The sequence below is a fragment of the Ostrea edulis genome, chromosome 1, assembly GCF_947568905.1.
Source record: "Ostrea edulis chromosome 1, xbOstEdul1.1, whole genome shotgun sequence".
Lineage (NCBI taxonomy): Eukaryota > Metazoa > Mollusca > Bivalvia > Ostreida > Ostreidae > Ostrea > Ostrea edulis.
Genome location: NC_079164.1, coordinates 64,431,456 through 64,456,721, shown reverse-complemented (window position 1 = coordinate 64,456,721; position 25,266 = coordinate 64,431,456). Strand labels below are relative to the sequence as shown.

The window sequence follows — 25,266 nt, the reverse complement described above, 5'->3', positions numbered from 1 at the left end:
AAAATTCCTCGAAAACCTTGCATGAGATGGAACACCCTATAGGTAAATATTTGTCTACAAAGTAGTTACCCTGAAATTTAAACCCACGGAGGTCAAAATCACCAGGATATATTGGGAGAAGCCGAAATGCAGATTTTGTGTTACGCTTTCCTATGAAAGCCCATTTTCCAATTTCCGCAATCATTTGAATAACTGAATCAAACGATGAATATTGCAGTTTAATTAGGGTCTATATAGTAATTAACACTGTTAGACGTCGGAAAAGAGAGGTGTGTTATTAGACCCCATCCAGAATTGTCCCCCTTTGGCACCAACCCAATTGGGGATAACCTTAGATTAGATACTGGTATTTGTGTGTAAGGACCTTGTTGCCTCCCCATTTGAATTTCTTTGTAAATTTTCCCCTTAAGTTCCTCAGGGTGATCATCTGCAGATTTCAAATTATTACACTGAGTTGACAATCTAGGCCCATGATAATGAAGTTTAAACCCTTGAGAGAAGCCCTGAATCAATATATTTGCCACAACCCTGTTAGGATAATGCACAATATATCTTTTAAGGGCATAAACATGAAGAGGAGTTGTACTTAGGCGCCATGGATTGGGGGCTGCGGAAACGTGGTCTGGAGATTGGGCAGAGGGTGGTGTAGGAATATCCCCTGTAATTGGTGTTTGTATTGTTGGTTTGAGGACGAGAACTTTGCTGTCCATACAACTGAGTGGTTCAATGTTAGGGGGGGGGGGGGCGAAAAGTTTGAGCGGACGTAATGCTCCAAACTGGCGAGGCACAATAAAGCATTGAATGGCTACTACCACAACGAATACATTTCTGCTTATATATACATGGGAATTTATCACAAGAACCCTTGAAATTGAAATTATAACATTTGCCAACACCAGGTTTTGATGGATTTCAGGTATGAAGAGTAGGCCGAGGTGTCATGTACATAAGCCATAATTCTGAGTCAACCCCCACCCCCAGGAAGAAGCAGGATTTTGCTCTTTGTGTAAACTATATTGAGTATCATAATCTAACCAAGACAGCCCCCCCTATTTACCACCATTCTGACCGTCTGCATATACTTTAGCAGTCAACAGTTTTAGCGGAATGTGCACTCAAGTATACACGTCCATAGATGAGCATTAGATCAGTCCATTGTGGTATAGTTTCTACCTTTTTGGGATTAGTATCCTTAGAAACTATTTCGCCCATGTTATTGATAACCAATTTCTTTTCATCAGCTCCAACTTTTGGAGTTGCTACAATAGCCAAATCAATAAACTGCCCACTAATAATGCGTTGTTTAATTGCATTAGCAACGTGCATACCGATCATATGGATTGATGGGACAGGAACAGGGGTAGTGCCAACATCTGAGGAAGTTGGTGTCAACATTTACTGGGCCTCCTCTCCAAAGGACGTTGATGGAGCCTGGGTTGTGGACGTCACTGACTGTGTCTCAGAATTCATCGTGTCCAGTCCCACAGAGATATTTCCCGACACTTCCGGGGCATTCGCTGCCGGCGTGGCCATTCTTCGCCTCTTAGATCGCGGTGGTAAAAGAAAGGAAATTAGATACCAAATTTTTTTTGTGTTACTTCCCTCGATAAAAAACAATTGATTAATGCGTGCAAATATTCAAAGCAATGTTATAAATCGTGCGATCCAGTTAACTATCACAAATATCACATAACTGATCAAATAAATTGTTGAAGTGTTTATAAAAATACTAAGTCGTGACTAAATACAAGATGGCCACAAAAGACGCTAGCAAAATAAAATTGGCAACGACAAATTCAAGAATCATCGGGAAATCGTGAACAAATGCCAATGAATTGACTGCAGTAAATCAAGACCAATTAGATTATAAAAGCATGGAAACGTATTATAATATCTTAACTTATCTTATTTTGCAAAGAAAAATTAGTTTACATTTGGACCAACCTCATTCAACGAGTCTTTGGTTGAAAAGGAGGCGCCTCAGCGGAGGCTGACTCAGGGAGAGTAACTCTCATATGTTAAATAAGTTTATAGGCGGATCCAAAAAAGCTAAACACGAGAAATAAACACTTTCTTTGATAAAAGTCTCCAATTCATATCGAATTGGATGTGATAATATTTGATGATTATTTTAATCTTTTGATAAGAGTAGAGGTTCAATTTTCTCATTGGTGTCAAAATCAAGATCATTATTTCCAAATAATAAAAGATCAGAGTAAAACACTTGTATCAATGTCTAACATCATTGCATTTATATAATCGTTTACCCGATCAAGATTTAGGAACCATGGCAGGTGTGACCGGTCGGCAGGGAATGCTTACTCCTCCTAAGCTCTTGATCCCACCTCTATTGTGTCCAAGGGTCCGTGTTTGCTTAACTCTATTTTGTATTGCTTATAGGAGTTATGAGATTGATCACTGTTCGTTATCTTCACCTTGCATATGTACATGTATGAAAGGTGTAGATAACGAACAGTGATCAATCTCATAACTCCTATTAGCAATACCAAAATAGAGAGTTGGGCTAACACGAGAGTTGGGTCAAGAACGGCATAACAATCGGCATGAAACAAGTCAAACGATAAATAAAGAAAAATATTAGCCACTTTCTTGCCCCTCCTCACTGACATCTCCTCTGTCCATATTGCCGTAAGGGTTGGTTGTACTCTGCGTTAAAAGCACACTTTTATGCTGCGTAGGAATGGTTGTATCCAAATGACGTTTAGCCACGGTGTAAAAGATATTGAAGCGTGTAAGGATCTTATTTTCAATGAGTTATACTATTTTTTATGCCTCGCCATGTATGAATGGGTTATACTTGAGTCAAAAAGTTTAAAGATAAAAAAAACTTTGAAAAAAATAGAACGCTTCACTCTGCCATGGAAATAATACATAAGATTTATAAGGGAGAATGTTTGAAAAGTTGTTTTTTTATTATTTGAATTTTGTTTCAGAAGTAGGTCACTAATTACGTCGGATATAGAGAGAGCGAACAGTGATGAATCTCATAGTTCCTATAAATAATACAAAATTAAGAGTAGACAAACACGAACCTCTGGACATACCAGAGATGGGATCAGGTGTATAGGAGGAGTAAACATCCCTTGTCGACCAGTTATCCCACAGCAGGCCCTCTATCTTAACTAGATAAACGGAGTAATACTGAGCAAGGTTCGGTGTGTAAAGAACAGCTTAACAATTAGTATGAAACACGTCAGACAGCATTTTAACCAATGACAGATTGATAAGGTAACTTCATTGATAGCATACAGATAGGTGTCATCCGCAAATAGCCGTATATTACTAAGAAGATTATCAGCTATATCATTAATGTACGACAGGAATAAGAAAGGGCCAAGAACAGAGCCTTGAGGTACCTATGCATTTGTTGTTTCAGTTAGCAAGAGGAAAACCCATCGATATTCATTTTTTATTGTCTGTAAGATTCTGCTGAACCCGGTGGGTAACATTACCAAAGATCCCACAAGCATATAGCTTGTATACAAAACCTTTAGGACACACTATCAAAAGCTTTTGAAATGTCGCTAAATATAAATCTTACTTCTTTAATCTATCTAACTTTGAAACAATTGTATCATATCTATATCTACTACTTGCTTTACAGTTAAGTCACCAGGCTGAAATCCAGACTGATATTTAAATAAAGATATTTTGATCAATGACTAACAGTTATGAGATTGGTCGCTGTTCTTTATCTGCACATTTACAGTTAAATTTTCATCTTTCCTGATTTTAACATTTTAATGCTAATAATTGCGCTTCATAACAAGTGGAATAAAATCTTTGATTATGGCACCGATGGAATTAACAAATGCTGTCCAGAAAATGAATGATTTTTGGATTCATTAATCCTAAAATACTAGTACGTTGTACGCCAGGGGGGCTTTATCCCCCTGAACCCCACCACCACAATCAGGTAACCACAGGGGGTCTAAGGCGGCCCCCAGACCCCTTATAGATATGGTTATGTCATTTGCTATCAAAAGCAGATACACCCCTGCATTTGTGTTTCTTAAAGACGAAGGCTTTCACCTTGCATCCTTTGAAAACAAAAGGATTGTGAGCAATCCTGCGAACCAAATATTGGAACTTTGTGTGTTTAATGTATGTTTTAAAATCCAGGATTTGAGTTTTGTGGAATTTATTATTGGCATTGTTTTATCATCGTATTAAACTCAACGTTAAGTTAACGGTAGTAATGCTATTGTTTCACTAATGCTTACAACGAAGCAGGTGTCATTGCTTGGACCGGGACACATAATGCTGCTACATTAGGAACAGTAACTCGATGCTATAGCTCATTATTTTTTGGTCATTCACTACTCACTCTCAGCTAACTTGCATTATATAATGAAAGGTGAAGATAACGAAGAATGATCAATGTAATCAATCCAACAAGGAATACAAAATAGAGAGTTGGCCAAACATACTAGAGGTGAGACCAGATACCTAGGAGGAATAAACATGAGCTCTGTATCTTCATGAGGTAAACGGAGTAATCCGTGGTCAAATTAGTTTGCCAGAACAGTCTAATAATCGGTATGAAGCAAGTCAGACAGCATATGACCCAATGATACATGTAGGTTGCAATGGCAAACTAGAGCATTATAACGATCATAGAATTTGCGAAATGCTAAACGATATTGTTGAAATGTGTAAAATAAAGGTGACTTCTATAACGAACTGGAGTAACAATTGTTGAATTATAGTAATATCAAGTCTCAAGGTGACCGATCAGATATCGCTTACTACGTTCTACATGTTTTGATAGCCGGTTTCTCTGTTTTTAATTACTTAGTCGTATCTTAATGAAAATCTTAAATCTCTAGTTTCAGCTACATTTGTATGTGTTGCAGTGTACCTTGTATACAAATATGGCCGATTATTTATCGTTTTGTGGATTCTAGTTGGCAGATTTGATGTTTTGAATCGATTAATCATCACCGATAATTAATATTTTGTCGGCCAATGTGATGCTTTAGCTATCCTAGAAGTTCAATATTGAAGTCGCCCTCCAGTACTTTTCAAGGAACTAATTCAAACCATGATATTGATTTCATAAATGTTGATACAATTGTATATTGTAACCATGCGTTGTGACCGATTTAAACATGTATACCTAAGTATATAAGGTGACATTTTAGCTATTAATATGATTTCTATCTAATGTTTATTGAAAGAATGAATGATGCCTTTGGTGTTTGGATTAGGGCGTATATAAAGAATGTATGAAAGTTTGTGGATAATTTGGTGTATCTGTCTGCATGTTGATATACTCGTGTTGTTTCCGTTTTCTGCGAAACTGTAAAGCATATTAATATTTTATTTATTTATATCCTAATGACAGCTGGTAATTTGGATATAAGATTTTCTGATGTTCCGACAATGGAGCAAATGGCTATGATGTTTAAGTGGTTACAACCAGGAGGAAGACATAAACCAGAAGAATGTCTGTCCAGACACAAAGTAGCGGTGCTGATTCCCTATAGAAATAGACAGGAGCATCTTAATATCCTGTTGTATGTTTTACACCCGATGCTGCAACGTCAACTCTTGGACTATGGCATTTTTATAGTTGAACAGGTATACGATACACTATGAATACAAATTGTTGGTGCATATTCACACATTTTGATATGAAAGTATATAGAGATAAATATGTTTTTTCAATTTTCAGAGCAATGGTACATTGTTCAATCGGGGATTGCTCTTTAACATAGGATACGTGGAGGCATTAAAAGTTGATGACTATTCGTGTTTTGTATTTCATGATGTTGATCTTGTACCTGAAAACGATAAAATCTTGTACGGATGTATAGACAGTCCAATCCATCTGTCTGCAGCAATTGATATATTTAATTACAAGTAAGTGAATAAACAAACTGAATGAGCTTAGCCTATACCCTAATAGTTTTACTCTGCTAATGAATTTAATAAATGTGCAATTCAGAATGCAAAAGTTATTCTAAATCAAACCTCTTCTATTGTGAATAACACATTTTCGGAGAGATCTGGCATAATACATGAATAAACATTTGTGGTATCCCTTTTTGTACAGACCTAAACATATAAAACAAAATATTAGGCCTCCCAAAGTCACTTAGATGACTTGCTGTCGTCGCTCGTTTTTAACAAAATTGCTTTACAACATCTTTTGGAGTAGCTGAACAAAACTGTATATTTCGTGGTCCCTGCTCATTTTGGGACTAAAAACTACAGCTCTTCAAAAAAAATCTTCTGTACTCCTGGGTACATGTATTTGGAATTTAAAAACATATGTACAGAGATGTAGTTGTTTGTATGAAAGCATATACCAGAATCGTCAAATGAATGAGATCATCGTTCAGAAGGTGGTTCATGCCTAAAGGCGGGGATATGTGGATCAAGGAATGAGACTAGGTGCATAGTTATACATGTATTGTGAATGGAGTTCTCTACCAAGCACGTGAAATTCGTGGTATATACATGTAGATCAGGTTTTCAGATTTTGTACCATAGTTTGGCATGTTTTCTTTTGTTAAAAGTGTAGGTTATCTGTACATAACCCACACTTTTCTTCAAACTCCGCCCACAAACTCGAAACAACAACATCACTATCCACTGTATGAAGTTTTTCCTGATCAAAATTGCCCATATCAAACATGGATAACTAACTCTGACTAAGATCTCCAAATAAATATTTGCACTCAATCTCATTTGAAGCTAAAGACAAGATAATACCGTCAGTAGTTTCGTCCCAAAGACTTTCTATATCCATATTCTCCTCCGTGTGTGCGAACAAGTTGAGAAACACGTGTAAGTAAAAATACAGGTATCATCTATAAAGATTTCTCTTATGCGTAAGGGGTACTGAGGACATAATCTTACCCGGATCCCCACGGGAAAAATATTCACACAATATGCATGAAAATTGCACAATCCTCAAATAGGTTACATATCTTAAGGAATACTATATTTTTCTCTAATTCTAATAAAACCACGCCTCTAACACTCCAGGCAATCTTAGTGTTTTACGTGGCATTAACGCCTTGTATGCTCAATCGCGGTAGCTCAGTGCTTAAAGCGTTAGCTTCGTAGCCGGGAAGTCGTGACTTTGAGTCCCACTCATGCAATGGCCGCGTCAAACCTGTCAATTGCATACAACGTAGCTCGCCGGGAAACTACAATATTCCCTTTGGTTTAAAAGATCCAAGTTTTAGGAGACGTCAAAATTCTTGGTGTTAAATGAAACCGCTGGTATTGAAAAATCAGAGTGGGAATTATCAACACCCTATCTTCTTACTTGGTGCAAAAGATATAGCCAAGGTCAAAGTTATTCCCTAAAAGTTTGGCGCCGATGCTGAAACCAGGGTCATGATAATACAGTGTTTTCATCCCAATTTTAAAAGCTAACTTACTCCCTATTGATTTGGGGAAATCATCAATATATCATCAATATATTTGGATATTGAGAATTTAGCAATGTTGAATTCCTCCTTGTTTGAAAAATTGCATACATATACATAACCATTGATTGTTTTGTTATATAGCTGTTTTGCAACCTCTTTGCAATTCCTTCGAATTTATGATGTCATATGACATACATATCACCAAGTCGAAATTAAACAAAATTTCTAAAACAAACTTCATTAAGTATGGAAAACATCCTGGTTCACTTTTTTCCTTATTTAGGATGCTTTTATCCATTACGTTGAAATTAAGTGTTAATCCTTCAATTTCCTTGTGAAATTTTGGCACCATTTTGTGAATATTTGACAATTTTTGTAAGGGGAAACTGTCTGAATAAGGTAGCAATTATTGTGTATAATGAACACTGCAATAGCTCTCTGGACGTTCTTCCCGTAAGCTAACAATAGATCGGCATTTAGAAGTGAGAATCACAGGTCTTTCGGATATGACCTTAAAAACAGGTCCCTTATAGGAGCAGGCGTTGGCACGTTAAGGAACTCTCACTGCTACGGCACTTCCCTCACATTTATGGTACTTCACCTACATGAACAGCTGGTGAAGTCTAGATATGAGTGAGAATTTCTCGACTAAGTGAACGGGCATGATGCCAAACTTTATAGGATGGTTACTAAACAATAACAATTTGTGCAAAGTGATAGTTTATTGCTTGGTCCCCAACGAACGAGAGAGAGAGAGAGAGAGAGAGAGAGAGAGAGAGAGAGAGAGAGCCTTAAAGGTTGTAGTTGAATTTAAAAAATCTGAATTTTTTCAGATTACCAGATACTAAGCTCTTTGGAGGCGTTTCTGCAATGCTTCGAACGCATTTTGAAGCAGTTAATGGTTTTTCAAATTTGTATTATGGATGGGGTGGGGAAGATGATGACATATTTTACAGGTAAGACACATGATGAAAAACAAACACTCACGATTTTGATAACTTTATTTACGGTAAATCAAAAATATACACTGTAGTATTTCTATTTACTTTAGAGGTGTTTTGTTGGATGAAACACACATTTTACATGGTTAGCATTTATTAGACAGCCACAAAACCCAGTAGCAGTAACTTGTGTTATCTAATCAAGTGGACATATTTTGTAGTGATACTTGTAAGCTTTCGTGAAATTTATTTTTATTTTTCCTTGTGCTAAGGAACGCTAATCTTTTTTTAGAATGGTGAGGAGAGAATTTCGACTGAAAAGGTTTCCTTTGAATACCTCCAGGTACAAAATGATGAAGCATATGAAAAATGTTGGAAATCCGAAAAGGTGAGATCTTGATTCAATAAAATCACTGTTTATTATTTCAATGAAACTTCGTAAAACCTTTAAAAACAAATTTTACGAGTATGTAATGCAAACTACTCCAGATCAGCATTTCTACACCGAACAATGATTTTTATTCCATCTTCTTGGCAATATATTACAGACATGAACTCCTGAGAGAAGGCTTAGCAAGGATGGAAGTGGACGGAATAAACTCAGTAGATACATATTATAAAAGAGTTGATTTTTCTGAAATGCCTTTGTATACTAAAATAGTAGTTGATGTACTTGAATAAATGTGCTTAGACAAACCCTATTGTAGACAATGATTTCGAGTTTATATAAATTCATAACAATGCAATGTCATTCTGAAATGGTTTGTTGACGTTATCTAAATTGAATGCAAGGTGAAGATAACGAACAGTGATCAATCTCATAACTCCTATAAGCAATACAAAATAGGTAGTTGGGCAAACACGGACCCCTGGACACAACAGAGGTGGGTTCAGGTACCTAGGAGGAGCAAGCATCCCCTGTTGACCGACCACACCCGCCGCGAGCCCTACCACATGATCAGGCAAACGGAGTCATCCGTAGTCAAAATCAGTGTGCCAAGAACGACCAAATAATCGGTATGAAACACGTCAGACAGCATTTGACCCAATGATAGGTTGTATTGACGAACTAAATCGTTATAACGACCATATAATTTGCAACATATTTTACGTCCGGTCTACTGCTGGTAAAAACTTAGTGTATATGAAAGGTGAAGATAACGAATAGTAATCAATCTCATAACTCCTATAAGGAATATAAAATAGAAGGTTGGACAAACACGGACCCATGGATATAGCAGAGGTGGAATATCGTGCCTTGGAGGAATAAGGATCACCTGTCGACCGGTCATACCCGCCGTGAACCCTATATCTTGATCAGATAAAGGGAATAATACGTAGTCAGAATCAGTGTGCCCAGAACGGTCTAACAATCGGCATGAAACACGACAGACAGCATTTAACCCAATGGCAAGTTATATTGGCAAACTAGATCATCATAACGACCAAATAATTTGCGAAATGCTGACTTTGAACAAGACTGTTGAAACCCCTGTAACATCAACTTGACTGTCATTAGTCTGCCTCGACTATACTTATCATACGCAGAACAATATTTTGATTGATTGATTGTGGTTTTATGTCGTTTTTTGCAATATTTCAGGCATTTTACGGCGGAAATCAGTTGGGAGATGTAAACATCATATGCAGGTGGTAATGGAATATTGCTATATAAATATGGGAAGTTGACGATAGAGAAGTTGAAATCATCGCGTTTTTGAGTTGTTAATTTGCCGATAATATCTATTTTCAATATGATATTTCAACACTTAACATGATAATTCCTCATGTAAAATTAAAGACTATGCTTTTTGACATTATAGACGGTTGTAAAGTCGACATAGGAATATTCATATCTCGTACTCAATCATCCAAAACATTACTTTGTTAAACACTACTCTGTTCTTGCACACAAGTTGAAAAAAGAAGCTGGAGTTCCTCATTTCCTCATTGACATGTACAATATCTTCGCAAATTCTATGGTTGTTAGAATGATGTAATTCACCTATACAACCTTCCATTGGGTGAAATGTTGTCTGATGTCTTTCATGCCAATTATTAGGCCGTTCTTTATATGACATAGGATGCTTACTCCTCCTAGGCACCTGATCCTACCTCTGGTATGTCCAAGGGTCCATGTGTGTCCTACTCTTCAGTTCCATTCTTTATAGAAGTTATAAAATTAATCACTGTTCGTTATCTTCAACTTTGCATTCTCGCTACCAAGCAGAAAATCTTTCTCAGTGGACTTCTTATGTCGTTTTCTACTGGAGCTGAAGATTGATGATTGATTTATTGTATCTTGTTTAACGTCTCTCTCGATAATTTTTCCTTACCATTCTTCAAATATAGAAATCATTAAGAAATTTGGAGATACATGTAAGTCAAAGTCAGGTGATTTTTAGCATTTAAGTTAAAATAACTTGCAGGTCCATGATACCTGCATTTTACGTACTTGATAAAATTTGAATGCACTGTAATAACGCGAGTTACGCTTTCTTTCTGCAATGTTTGCCACTTTCATATCCCGTTTAACAAACCAAAAAAGTATTTTATCCTTTGAATAATACCATGGTCATATTAATATTTACTCCCTGCAATATAATTGTTATTTTAATAAAATGGAATTTGCCTCTTTCTGCGCCTTAGTCATACCTTCGGGGACCTAAATGAGAATTCCAGAACATTACTGCTAATCTACAAGATATGTCCAAGCGTGTGCAAACCGAACCTTTTTGCTACATTTCATATTTTAAACAACGTTGTGTGATAAACGCCAGTGAACCCGCAATAGAAAAGGAACTGGATCCAATATTGTTATCTTGAAAATTTTATTCGAAACAATCAATGGAAACATGGCAATGTGGATGAAAAGTATTAAATTTGTTGCCTTCTCTTTAGTAATATGTATAGTGTGCTTACTGTTATCAAGACTATGTTTGCTGCTAATTAAAGACTAATATTTACATTTGCCAATGCACTTCCTTATATGACAGTACTAATGAAATCGATGTTCAATTTCGTATGACATGAATTTGGTCACGTGATCAGTTTGTTCTTGCGTATGAATACAATCATCGCTTCAAAAGTCAGTTCCTGTATTTTCACCTGGGTTCTTGCTTATGCAATGCAGTGGGGGATTTAGACACACCCCCCCCCCCCACTCTCGCCACAAATTTAAATAATAGAAATAGTGCGAGTAAAATCTAGATTGGCACCCAAAATGGCTGAGTATTTTGGCTAATACTTGACTTTCACCCCCACCCCCCTTCGTAAAACCTGGATCCGCCACTGCAATGATATCATAACAGAAACAAACGCAGCAGGATATTTATACAGATTTTATTTTGTAAACAAACAAGAATTTCATCAATTTATAAAACAGAAACATTAAACATATCATTCTGTTGTTTCATTTTATACAGTTTTAAATACCGTTTTTAACTTCTGCATGGCAATTTTATAAAGTTCTATGATATTGGAAGCGAAGACATGTAGACAGAGTTATAAGCCTATTTACTTTATGATGATAAGTTAACCTGTTGTTTCCTGGCAACTTCCATCACGGCTATGACTCGGCATGATCATAAGCAAGGCTGGTTTCGAGGCTCGAACAATTTAGATGTTCATGTCAGGGTACTGGTGCGAGTCTTCATTAAAATCCTACAACAGAAATTTCTCAAGTGAACAAAAACTCCGTCAGTTCGTTTTTATTTTCTTTTACACACACTGAAGGTAAATAAAAGACGCAACCTACCTGCACTTTGTCTAAATCTGTCCTACTGTCTTGAATCGTCTCCTGCATGGCTACGTTTACCGCGAGTCCTAACGATGAACATACCGTTGTTTCTTTCCAAAAACCCGACTAAGAGCTTAACGTTAACTTGACCCATCATATCCACCATCAATTCTCTCAGATCCTTTGAATTTCTGTCGAAATATGTGATCAACAAGCATTTTCAACTTAGTAAGCTAGACCGACACCAGTTTCTCCATCGCTGATCGCGACCAAATCACATCACGGATGTAGTTTACTCCGCTCTTCTTGTCGTAATTTCAGTTAACTTTACGCTCTAAATTACCTTTATTTTACACATGTTTCGTCTTTTTTTTTTTCTTTTTTTTTTTTTTTTTTTACATTTTTAATTAAATATCTCTATCTTATATTTTCTTTTATATTGTTCCTAATTTTTTATTCGATAAAACTCTAACGAACTATATTTTGTGTTCTACGATCGTTATTTTGGTCATCTGCTACATAATCATGGAAGCTCGGTAAGAACACAAATCAAAATAGAAAATATAAATATAAGAAATAAAATATCATTTTTGAATGTTATTGGGATATGACATGAAGTTGGTACGTGATCAAATCTACTATAACGCTCTTCGGGCGTTATAGGATTTGATCACGTGACCAAATTCATGTCATATCCCAACAACATTCAAAAATGATATCTTATTTCTTAATGAGATAGTTGATTTGCCTAAAGAAACTGGTATAACTATAGATCATCATGGGCGAGGTAGATGTCCGCAGAATTCACCGATTCTTGGTGAGTTTATTATATCTTTCAATTTAAAAATTTTGTATACCCACATCAGTAATACCCTGCCACATTTTGTCAGGCAAGCCTACATTTTACATACATGTACATGTAGTTACTCACATTCAAAACAAGTTAGCTGAAATGGCACATACATTCCTTGACGGGAAATTCAAAATTTAGTTAAAGAAAGATATCAATTTTAAAATTATTCAAGCATGTTTGGATTGAGTTAGACTATTTTTTCACACTAACTTCGTTGTATATTGTTTTACGCCGCTTTGTCGATCATTCAACTGTACTGTAGCCGTACGTATAGTACAACAAAAGACCTATGCTTAGCGCTTGGGGTCGTAACAGCGAGGATTCTTTAAGGTGGTTCATTACACAAAAATTTTATTTAATGACTCGCTTTAGCGCCTTGTATGAAGCATGATTTCACCATCGAAAAAATGATACAAGCTTTCAATTATCTTATATAAAATGTCCGTGATTATTTTCGGAATAATAAATAATGTGTATTGTTTGCAAATAAGAGATTTCAAAATCCAAACCGCTTTGATTTGATGCCTGAAATCAAATTCTAATTAAACCCGCGAAGAAGACCGTGCAAATGTTCTATTCTTTATAAATAAAACAATATTTATGAAAGTCTTTTTCCAAATATTAATTCTAAATTTACGACTAAAATCTTCAAGAAACGTGTCATTTAGAAAAAAAGATATAGGCCAATAAGACAAATACATTTTAAAAAGAAATCGAAATGAAATGACCAAAATTCAGAAGAAAAGTATCGATCCCGATCAAAATTAATAGATATTACTAAAATAAGCATATTGTTGCTAATTCTGTGCACTTTTAATCAAGAAATTAGTTCTCCCTCTGAATTCATTTCTGGTAGATGTATACTCGGCTTTTTAAATGGACTAAATTCTGATAAAATGGTACATGTATATTCCAACAATTGATAGACATCGAAAATTATATATGTTAACAGGCTATTTTTTATTGTTATTGTCCCTCAAAAGTAAATACCCCTTCCACATATAATCAACAGTAATGAAAATATACTTCTTCTTTGTTTTTTTAATAATCATTTTTCTAAACAATTGCCTGTAATAAACAAGATAAGTTATATTTATAATATGAAATGATATATAATCATTTATTTTGATAAATTAGATGTGAGCCCAAACATGTGGGGGGAATAATCTTGTTGAAAATTCCATTTGATGTCACTATTGGTATTTTTTATATTATCTTAGAAAAAAGATTTGCGTAAGAAATCATATGTTGACGTATTATTTTAAAAGCTATAAGCTCAACAACAAGTACATCCCCATCCCCGATAAATTTTGAAAAATTATACATTGACATATTTTTATAAAACTTTTGAAATTGGAGTATATTTACGTATGTACATGTATAACCTTTGATCTAATGCTGATTATTTTATCCTCGTATCAAAATAATCTCTATTAATTTACGATATAGCATGTGTATTTTTTGTCATACCGGCCGTCATCAATTCATGATATTAAGCGGAATAAGCGAAGGTACAACTTAAGATTAGCACAGCCAATCCCTTAATGAGTTGTCTAACCTCATTTCCCTACGCTTCCTTTTCCGGCATCATCGACAAACATCAGCAGCCAAAAAATCGCTCCGAGAATCGTTCAGTCTAAATCCTCCCAATCATGCCGCCAATTCGCAGAAAAGTGTGAACGCCTTCAAAAAGAAGGGCAGCCGAGCAGAGGGTTTCCCCTTCCAGAGGCCGGGGCCGACCGAAAACTCGGATTTCGCCCCCTAGGCAGCAGCACAGACCACTCACGCCAGACGCCATTGTCAACGTGGCCGAACTACCGGCGGGGGATAACACCTCAAACGTGGACCAAATTTCGTCGCCTGGTCCCCTCAGCAGACCTCAGACCCATGCCTCTACCAAACCACATCTGGAGGATCTAGAATCCCAATCAGCCAGGCTTATTGATACCGCAATATCCACAAATACCAAAAAAGCATACATGTCAGTCTTGCATAAATACCATTACTTCATTTCGGCCTACAAGCTTCCTAACTCCTGGCCCATCACAATAAAAACCACACTGTACTTTATTGCATATCTTTCACTTCAAAACCTCTCAACCAACACTATCCAGCTTTATGTGCGAGCCCTGTCATATCTCCACAAAATAAGGCTATTGCCAGACCCAACTAAGTCATTCTTGGTGACCAAATCAATTCAAGGCCTAAAACGTATTATGTAAATATGGGATTTGTTTGCTGTTATCTATAGTGAAAACCTCAATAAAATTTTGTCCACCATAGACATCTTGTGTTCCTTGGACCAGTTTCGGGAAACTAGTGGTCATTTGTTCCTATTATACATACGAGGAGCAAGCCAGTTTTCTGTTAAATTAATGCTGATTATTTTATCCTCGTATCAAAATAATCTCTATTAATTTACGATATAGCATGTGTATTTTTTGTCATAACGGCCGTCATCAATTCATGATATTAAGCGGAATAAGCGAAGGTACAACTTAAGGTTAGCACAGCCAATCCCTTAATGAGTTGTCTAACCTCATTTGCCCTACGTTTCCTTTTCCGACATCATCGACAAACATCAGCAGCCAAAAACCCACCCACCCACCCTCTTACTATTTTAATGCTTTACATGCTATTTTCCACCTGTATTGCAGTAATCTACGCCTAGCATTTTTACCTTTACAGATTCATCGCCTCTGGTATTTCAGCAATATACACAAACCAGAGAAGAAAATGCCCTTGGCATTCCTTTACTACCTTCTTCGTCGCATTGTCGGGTGTGCTGCGGACCAGGGGAGATAAAAAGGAATATTTGGATCTCATCTGGCCTGTTGTTCCTCCCCTGTCTGTCTGTTACGACGAAGGGCTGTCAGTGTACGAAGCTGGTCGCCATTTTAAGTCAGTGAATTTGTCTACGGTACAAAGTAAAATATGGATTGGAGAATCACTAGCCTCAGCACGGCTTGGTTTCTCTCTCTACCTCTTTTAAACGGAGGTAGAAACTGTGTCTGGAGTGCCTTGTGTGGTACGAGGAAGTACCGGCACTATTACCCAGCAGCAATCCCCCGGAGGAACAGGGACATCAGGTAGGTCCAAAACCATTCCAAGTCCATTATGTCATACACGCATTTGGACTTCCGGCGCCTGTGTGTACCATTGGGCCACCGGTTTGCCTGTTCTACATTGTTATGTCGGTATCCGGTTATCAATAAAATCAAAATTTGATTGATTTTATTGATTTATTATTGGTTTTAGTTTTTCAAAGTCATAGCAGATAAATGATATGTTTCTGTTGTTTTGTAAATGTACACTTTGAAATAATCATGAACTACCACCAATCTGATTGATTTTATTGAATATCTATTGATCAGTTTATTGAATAAATTATTTTCTTTTCCCATCGTATTTGTATAGGACCGCCGCGGTGACCGAGAGGTTAGAGCGTTCGCCCCGCATGCGGAAGGCCCGGGGTTCCAATCCCGGCCGCGACACACGTAAGTCGTTAAAACAGGTAGTGACAGTTGCAATGCATTTACGGCACACATTTACGATTTGTTCCGAGTGAACACGGATAAATACGAGCAATTTACGACATTTTACGAGCTTTTTAGGGATTATTACGGTAATTTACGATTTCGCTTAGCTTTTACGTGTAATCACGATCTGTTAACGTGTTGATAACGTGCTGTTACGAATAGTTAGGAGTTAGTTACGATTGTTTACGTTTTTGACTCAAAAGTGTTCGCAATTGGCTTTGTATCATCATTCGACAACTGACATTACTTGTAACAGCATGTATGTATATTGTATGCAAGATGTGTACCTTCTTTGATGCCTTGATAACAACTGAAAGAAACTGTTATATTTTGCGTATTTTATACCTTTCCTTAATCGTTAAGTTTAAGTATGACTCCTAAAGTAATCGTGTCTATACGTAAAGTGCTCGTAATGACTCTAAACAATCCGTAAAGCGATTGTAACCTGACGTGAATGAAATTGTAAATACATGTATCACTTAGGCATTCGTAATAATCCGTAAACAACTCGTAAACTAGTTTTACGGATTCTTACGAGCAGTTTACGTGCTCTTGCGACCAGTTTACGATACTTACGGATTGTTACAAGTTTTTTACAGAAAATGAAATCCGTGGACAATCGTGAAATTTTTTTTTAAATGTCAAACAAATGTCCCCTACTTTCACGGATCCTTACGAGTGTGTGCGAGTTGTGACGAGTTATTAACGGATACCAACGAGTGATTTACGAATGCTTGCGATTGACTACGAGTCGGAGATCCGTAAGGACTCGTGAGAAAAATCCGTGAGTGTGAAGGTGGTATAATTCAACCAAATTGAATTCATTTTAAATTTCCTAAGCATTTTTTCGATAAGAAGAGTCAATAAATGTTGTTGGATTTTTTTTCAACCCCAGAACAATCAGTACTTGGACACCTTTTCTTTAATATTTGAACCGAGGATAATGACTAGACATAGACATAGAGTGCATATCTGCTAAATCAAAACATATCAATGTGATAAGTGCACATGAAATTAACCTCGTTTCATTTCATACCGTGTCATCAGATTTATGATAAAAAGAGATACTATCAAGATGCTGGTGGAAATCTGAATTGGTCTTACCCCCTCACCCTTCCCTTTCCAATTCATCTCCCTAATGATAAATACTTTCCGACGTCCCCGTAATTCCGTATGTTGGAGAATATGTGCCTAGAATGTATTACCATGTTTGTTAAGAACTATTTATTAACTTAAGGTAACTCCATACTCGCAGTTTTATCTGATACAAGTTTAAAAAGTGTATTTATTTCCATTCATTAGAGTTAAACCTAACAAATTATCAAATAAAATACATAGGTCATAACACTTTTTTAAGATGCGAGACGTACATAAACAGAATCATATATCACCGTCAGAAAATAGGAAAGGAATGTAGCTCTCTGATTACAGTATTTTCTATGACTACTTTATTATCATTTCAATCGGAATTGGTACCCTCGGGAACCCCAATCAAACTTAGGATATGTCGAATCATTTTTGCTACCTTTCAAATTATAAGAGGATGTTCCAATTACACCATTGTGTGATAGACACCAGTGAACCCGGGATAGAAAAAGAACTAAATTTAACATTTTACTCAAACTGTTTAGCTCACCTGAGCTTTTCTGATCACCCGTTCTCCGTCGTCTGTACGTTTACAAACTTTTCATAATTTCGACTTCTCTTGAAACACTGAGCCAATTTCAACCAACCTTGGTATAAATCATCCTTAGATGACGGAGATCCAAATATATGTTCAAAAAAGCACCATGCCCCTTCAAATGGGAGATGGTCACAAAAATGTAAAAATAGGGAGGGGTCATTTAAAAATCTTCTCAAGAACCACTGGGCCAGAAAAGCTGAAAATTACACGAAAGCTTCTTGACATAGTGGAGATTCAAGTTTGTTAAAATCATGGCCCTCCTGGGGTAGGGTGGGGCCACAATAGGGGATTAAAAATTTACATGTGAATATATAGGGAAAATCTTTAACAGCCTTCTTCTCAGGAACCACTTGGCCATAAGAGTGGAAATTTACTTGAAAGCTTCCTGGTACAAAGTAGGTTTAAGTTTGTACAGATTATGGCCCCGGGGGTAGGGTGCCCCGGAATCAAAGTTTTACATGCTGATATATAGGGAAATCATCTTTTCCAGAACTAATAGGCCAATTTCAATCAAACTTTATACAAATCATCCTTGGGTGAAGGGAATTCGAATTAAAGGGTCATTCTCCCTTCAAAAGGGAGATAATTACAAAAATGCAAAATAGGGTGGCGTCGCTTAAGAATCTTCTTCTCAAGAACCATTGGGCCAGAAAAGTTGAAATTTACATGAACATTTTTTGATATAGTGGAGATTCAAGTTCATTAAAATCATTACCCCCAAGGCAGAGTGGGGGTACAATAGGGGATTAAAGTTATCCATGCGAATATTTAGGGGAAACGTTTGAAAGTCTTCTCATTGATAATATCTTCGTAGTCCTTAGTGATCAGGTCTTTCAACAGTCTTCTGGAATTCCCATGGACATGAATTGTGCTCCTTTGTTAGCTGCCCCGTTTTTATACTTCTATGAAGGAGACTTTATTCAAAAACTTCTACGTGAGAAGAAAAATTTCTTGCTGTGGCCTTCAATTAGACATTTAGATATATCGACGACGTTTTATCTATTATTAATAATAACTTTGATTCATATGTCAATTCGATATATCCCTGTGAACTCGAAATAAAAGACACCATAGGGTCGTCCACTTCTGTTTCATACTTAGATATTTTATTGAAAGTAGATATGAACGGCAAACTAACAACTCAACTTTATGACAAACGGGATGATTTCAGCTTCTCCATTGTCAACTTCCCATATTTATGCAGCAATATTCCATCATCACCTGTATGTGGTGTTTATATCTCTCAACTGATTCGATACACTAGAGCTTGTTCTGTGTATGGTTTGTTTTTAAATCGAGGCAAACTACTGACAAACAAGTTGATGGTGCAGGGGTTTCAACAATATTGTTTAAAGTCAGCATTTCGCAAATTCTATGGTCGTTTTAACGATCTAGCTTGCCTATACAATCTTTCATTTGGGTCAAATGATGTCTGACGTGTTTCATACGGATTGTTAGGTCGTTCTTGACACACTGATTTTGACTATGGATAACTCCGTTTACCTGATCAAGATATAGGGTTCACGGCGGGTGTGACCGGTGGACAGGGGATACTTACTCTTCTTAGGCACCTGCTTCCACCTCTGGTATATCCAGGGGTCCGTGTTTGCCCAACTATTTTGTATTGCTTATAGGAGTTATGAGATTGATTACTGTTCGTTATCTTCACCTTTCTCAAAAATAAGTGGATCATAAGAGTGGAGATTTACCTGGAAGCTTCCTGGTATAAAGTAGATTCAAGATTGTTTAGATAATTACCCCCAGGAGTAGGTTTTGGCCACAATAGGCTATCAAGGTTTTATATACAAATATATAGACAAAATTTTTTCAAGAACCACAGGACCAGAAAAAATTATATTTTCATGAAAGCTTCCCGACTTTGTGCAGATTCAAGTTTGTTAAAACGATGGTCCCCCGGGCTAGGAGGGCCACAATAGGAAATCACAGATTTACATTGGAATATATAGGGAAAATATTTAAAAATCTTCTAAAAAACCATTAGACCATAAAGTTTACATTTACATAAATGCTTCTTGACATAGTGCAGATTCAAGTTTGTTAACATCATGGTTCCCGAGTGTGAGGCCACAATATGGGATCAAAGTTTTACATATAAATATATATGTATACTAGGGAAAATGTTTCAAAATTTTCTCAACCACCATTTAGCCAGAAAAGTTTACATTTATACGAAAGCTTCCTAATATAGAGTAGATTTAAATTTGTAAAATCATGGTCCCCTGGGGTAGGTTGGGACCAGAATAGGGATCAAAGTTTTACATGCGAACATGTAGGGAAAAAACTTAAATATGGGCCAAGGTGACTTAGGTGAGCTATGTGGCTAATGGACATATTATTTTAGAGAAGGCTATTAAATGTAAAACGTAACAAACTGATTTTTTATTATTTTTATTATATGCTCAATGCATATTTGTGATATAAATGTATTCAAAATGTTATATTCAAGACAAAGTTGTACATGAACTGATAACACCATACATACTTTATGTATTCTTTTGTTTTCCAACCGATTCTTTTCTAAACCTTAAATTATCTGTAGCTTAAACTGAGCAGGTGAGGATCAGTTGTTTTTCATTGTTATCTTTGTATGCACACTTTCAAATTGTATTTCCCCATCCCTAGTTAGGGAGTTGGGTGGTTCAGAAGCTGTCTGTCATGCTTATTAGTCGTTAAAGACAGGTCGGAAGTTGTCTTTTGTCATTGTTTTTGGCAGTTCAGAAGTTGTGTACTGTCCATCACATTGTAAGTAACATTCTGAACAATGGTCTCATCCGTGCGCGGCGATAAGCTTAGATCGCCCATCGTAACGTCAAGTATTTTGACTGTAACATGAACATCACGAATGCTGTATATTTCATTTCCTGTCACTTAATGTTCGCTGGTCTTATATTATACGGCAATGTACAGTTTATTGAAGGTATGAACGATACTTAAGCTGTTTGTATTACGAGGTATATAAAGAATACATTTTTGTGGGTAATTTGTTTTACATGTCTTCAAGTTGATACAGCTGATGTTCCGACCTATGATGTTTAAGTGGTTACAACCAGGAGGAAGACATAAACCAGAAGAATGTCTGTCCAGACACAAAGTAGCGGTGCTGATTCCCTATAGAAATAGACAGGAGCATCTTAATATCCTGTTGTATGTTTTACACCCGATGCTGCAACGTCAACTCTTGGACTATGGCATTTTTATAGTTGAACAGGTATATGATATAATATAAACAGAAATGTTTGGTGCATATTCACACATTTTAATCTCTTTACTGATGAATATATTTTTTACAGAGCAATGGTACATTGTTCAATCGGGGGTTGCTCTTCAACATAGGATACGTAGAGGCATTAAAAGTTGATAACTACTCGTGTTTTGTTTTTCATGATGTTGATCTTGTACCTGAAAACGATAAAATCTTGTACGGATGTATAGACAGTCCAATCCATTTGTCTGCAGCAATTGATATATTTAATTACAGGTACGTGAATAAACAAACTGAATGAGCTTAGCCTTTACCCTAATAGCTTTATTCAGCAAATAAAATTGATAAGTGTGCGAAACAAATATTGAACGTTCTTCTAAATTAACACCTTGCATTGTGAATAACACATTTTCGGATAAATCTGGTATAATATAAAAATTTCTGGCATCCCTGACTTGTACAGACTTAACTTATAAAAACCAAATATTAGGCCACCCGAGTCACTTAGATGACTTGCTGCCGTCCTTCCAGTTTTAACTTCTCAAAACTGCATCGCCAATTTTCACAAAAGTGCTTTAGAACATCTTTTGAAGTAGCTGTCACATCATTATATATATTTAATATCTTATTCCCGACCGGACACTGTTATTTAAAAACAAACAATATATATATATATATATATATATATATATATATATATATATATATAATGAAAATCAGAATGACACACTCCATAAAAACAATCATTTAGCGCTTTCTCTATGTCTACATGGTTCATCAGGCAGTTCAAATATACAAAAGTTGTTTAGCAACGTCTTTGTTATGTCGTCAGTTAAACAAATCCTTTATGACATCATAATAACGTTAACCGGTAGCGTTTGGTAATTGTCTGATTGTCTATAATTCCCACATATTTTGTGAAAATATTATACATTTATTGCATGATAGTGAGGGAGATATGAAGATTTATTCACCCAAGAAAAATCATATTCCCCGAGGGCAACGCCCGAGGGGAATATGATTTTTCTTGGGTGAATAAATCTTCATATCTCCCGAACAGTCATGCAATAAATTGTTTATTATACCGAAACAAAGCAAGACTCAAAAGTGCATTTGAAATTGGAGTCCGCTCATCTATATACATTGTATGTAGCTTATGCCTCGTTCACACGGATGCGCATTAAATTTTACTTCGCATCAAATTTGATGCGAAGTAAAATAATGCGCATTAAATTAATTCGAATTAAATAGGGTTCACACGGCGGTAATATTTAATGCGAAGTAAACTAATGCGCATTAAATTCGTATGCATCTCTATTAAAGGGTGCGCGAAATAATAGAATAGACTATGTTATTGAAAATTATTTTTATAGATATTTTAATGAATATTGTGTAGATGCAGAATTCTTTGTTCAAAACGCTATATATAGGCCTATATGTAGTATACTACATGTTTACAATTTACATACATAACTGATCTACACATAAGGAGTTTTTTGTCGTGTTTATTTATATGTTTCCAAGAAATTACTTGTTATTTCCTCTGACAACCAGCATTCAATCTAGACAATATATTGTTTCTTCATGGGCCCAATTTTAAAACTTCGGAACGTCTTTTTCACCATTCCGCTGACTACTGTTGTGACGTAATTTTTAATTACTAATACGTATTATAAGTCTACTATGACGTCATATGGTATACAAATTAACAATGAGCGGCACATTTGTTTTTAAAAAATGTAAAAAAGAAAATCATATTATCACTATTTTAAAACATTGTTGTCGTATTTAAAAACAATTCCTTCCACATGTATTACTCAGTATGCCTATGCAGAGCACAGATTTACGTCTGACATTACCTAATGACATTCTGTTTGTACATGTTTTTAATAGTGATTATTATCATTTTGCTTAGTTTTTCGTACAAAACTAACATTAATATATATAGCTGACCATGGGTATGATGCATGTGACCCAAATTGGCCATTACGCATGCGTCTACATTTAATTCGAATTAGCTTCGCTTAGCGTTCACACGGAGCTAATGCGAAGTAAATTTAATTCGCATTAAATCGCGACGTCAATTTTAATTCGAAGTAAACTAATGCGCATTAAAATCTCCGTGTGAACGCGGTTCAGATTTAATTCGCATTAACTTACGCTTAATGCGAATTAAATTCTTCGTGTGAACGAGGCATTAGATCGTCCTAACGGTGACACCGCGCCGTCAACGTATTACAGTAGAAGGTACAAACAACGAAATACAGTGATAATCAGATATGATAACCAGTTTTTGTATTTCCATTCTCCTTGAATGCTGATTTACTTGCTTCGTTTTGTATCAATCAAAACCATGCATTCAACTGTGTATCAGAGACCCGCATATTTTGTGCCTTACGAACTATGAAAGTAGAATGACTCGGACTTATTGTGACGTCACAATACACTTCGTCTACCTTGACGTTAAATTTATGGAAAATGCACGAGGCTGCGCAAGGGGTAAATATGATAGGGAAATATGATGTCTGAGAGGGAGATATGAAGTTTTGTCCTCCCTGGCACGTGACCGTCTAGACCAATCAGATTACGCGTTGCATGGCATTCTCATACTGAGGTGTAATAATATGTTAAATTGTAGTTCATTTGTTCAAATAACTATTTTCTACCAAGGCTTGGATTTAAAAGTTTAATAAAATAGTCCTCTTTGGCTTTGCGAGTTATTTCATTTTCAGTCCACATTTTTAAATATCTATCTATATATTTGTCTATCCATCTATCTATCTATCTATCTATCTATCTATCTATCTATCTATCTATCTATCTATCTATATATATATATATATATATATATATATATATAGGGTGACTGCCCTTTGGAAATGGAAGCCTGGGAAAAACAGTTTTGAGTCAGTTTTAACTTATGGATACCTTAAGCTTCCCCCTCAACGATTCAGGAATTCGTAGATCAGGCAAAGGATTTTTTTTATTGCTTCTCTAGATTTTTCATGGTATAGAAATTTTGAATCCATAAAGGACTACACAACACTAGTATTTCTCAGATTCATTAAATTTTCTTTTGGTATAAACTTTGAAAAAGCACGCATGCCAGGCTATTAAATTATATCATAATATGTTGTTCATAATGTAAAACTTATACGGTACTAATTTTGATGCACCAGATGCGCATTTCGACAAATAATGTCTCTTCAGTGATGCTCAACCGAAATGTTTGAAATCCGAAATAACAATGTTAGGAATCTATATTCAGTGCAGAAAAAACTTTATTTTCCTAAACGTTAACGTTATTATTCTTTCTATCACAAGACCATTTAAAAGTCACTTAGGACGTATCAATTTACGATAACCCTAAGTCCGCTTAATAAACATGCCTAAATTTATCTTAGGATCATCCTAAAATTTTCCAAAGATGTTTATTAGGAACATTCTTAGGAAAGTTTCGTAACCATGCATGCTGGGGTTTTTCAGATTACCAGATATTAAGCTCTTTGGAGGCGTTTCTGCAATGCTTCGAACGCATTTTGAAGCAGTTAATGGTTTTTCAAATTTGTATTATGGATGGGGTGGAGAAGTTGATGACATATTTTACAGGTTAGAAACGCGGTGATAAACAATTTTTTGATTAACTATGCTCAAGACTTTGGTAAGCTTATTTACTATAAATAAAAAAAATATGATACATTGTAGTATTGGTTTTTTGTTGTTGTTTTTTTTATACTTTAGAAGGGATTTGTTAGATGATACTTCTTAGCACAAAAATGTATTCATTCAGGCAGCCACAAAACCCAGCACCAGTAACTTGGGTTTTTAGTTTATGTTTAGGGACTCAACCGTCGCACTTAAAAGTCAGTATTTCGCTA

The 25,266-nt window shown here is 35.9% G+C and overlaps 2 protein-coding genes across 4 annotated transcripts in view; both read left to right on the top strand.

Annotated features, from left to right (window-relative positions):
- The window catches only part of LOC125647156 (beta-1,4-galactosyltransferase 1-like), a 94,198-nt gene extending 85,142 nt beyond the window's left edge, over positions 1-9,056 (top strand). For all 3 annotated transcript variants that reach the window (XM_048873860.2, XM_048873847.2, XM_056156546.1), the window contains 5 exons: positions 5,369-5,604; positions 5,699-5,886; positions 8,243-8,365; positions 8,643-8,738; positions 8,899-9,056. In XM_048873860.2, coding sequence (XP_048729817.2) covers positions 5,407-5,604; positions 5,699-5,886; positions 8,243-8,365; positions 8,643-8,738; positions 8,899-9,031 — 738 coding nt within the window. In that variant the 5' untranslated portion in view covers positions 5,369-5,406 and the 3' untranslated portion in view covers positions 9,032-9,056. The remainder of the gene's footprint in view (positions 1-5,368; positions 5,605-5,698; positions 5,887-8,242; positions 8,366-8,642; positions 8,739-8,898) is intronic.
- A 159-nt stretch (positions 9,057-9,215) lies between these two features.
- LOC125647431 (beta-1,4-galactosyltransferase 1-like) lies at positions 9,216-25,157 on the top strand. The gene is made up of 6 exons (XM_056143988.1): positions 9,216-16,031; positions 16,360-16,439; positions 21,188-21,394; positions 21,477-21,664; positions 24,875-24,997; positions 25,130-25,157. The coding sequence occupies exons 3-6, from the start codon at positions 21,200-21,202 to the stop codon at positions 25,155-25,157; spliced, it is 534 nt and encodes a 177-aa protein (XP_055999963.1). The 5' UTR covers positions 9,216-16,031; positions 16,360-16,439; positions 21,188-21,199.
- Positions 25,158-25,266: the final 109 nt, after the last annotated feature.

Coding starts and splice junctions, on each gene's coding strand:
- LOC125647431 (XM_056143988.1), top strand. CDS start 21,200: ATGTTCCGACCTATGATGTTTAAGTGGTTACAACCAGGAGGAAGACAT. Junction 21,395..21,476: donor GCATTTTTATAGTTGAACAG/GTATATGATATA, acceptor TATTTTTTACAG/AGCAATGGTACATTGTTCAA. Junction 21,665..24,874: donor ATTGATATATTTAATTACAG/GTACGTGAATAA, acceptor GGGGTTTTTCAG/ATTACCAGATATTAAGCTCT.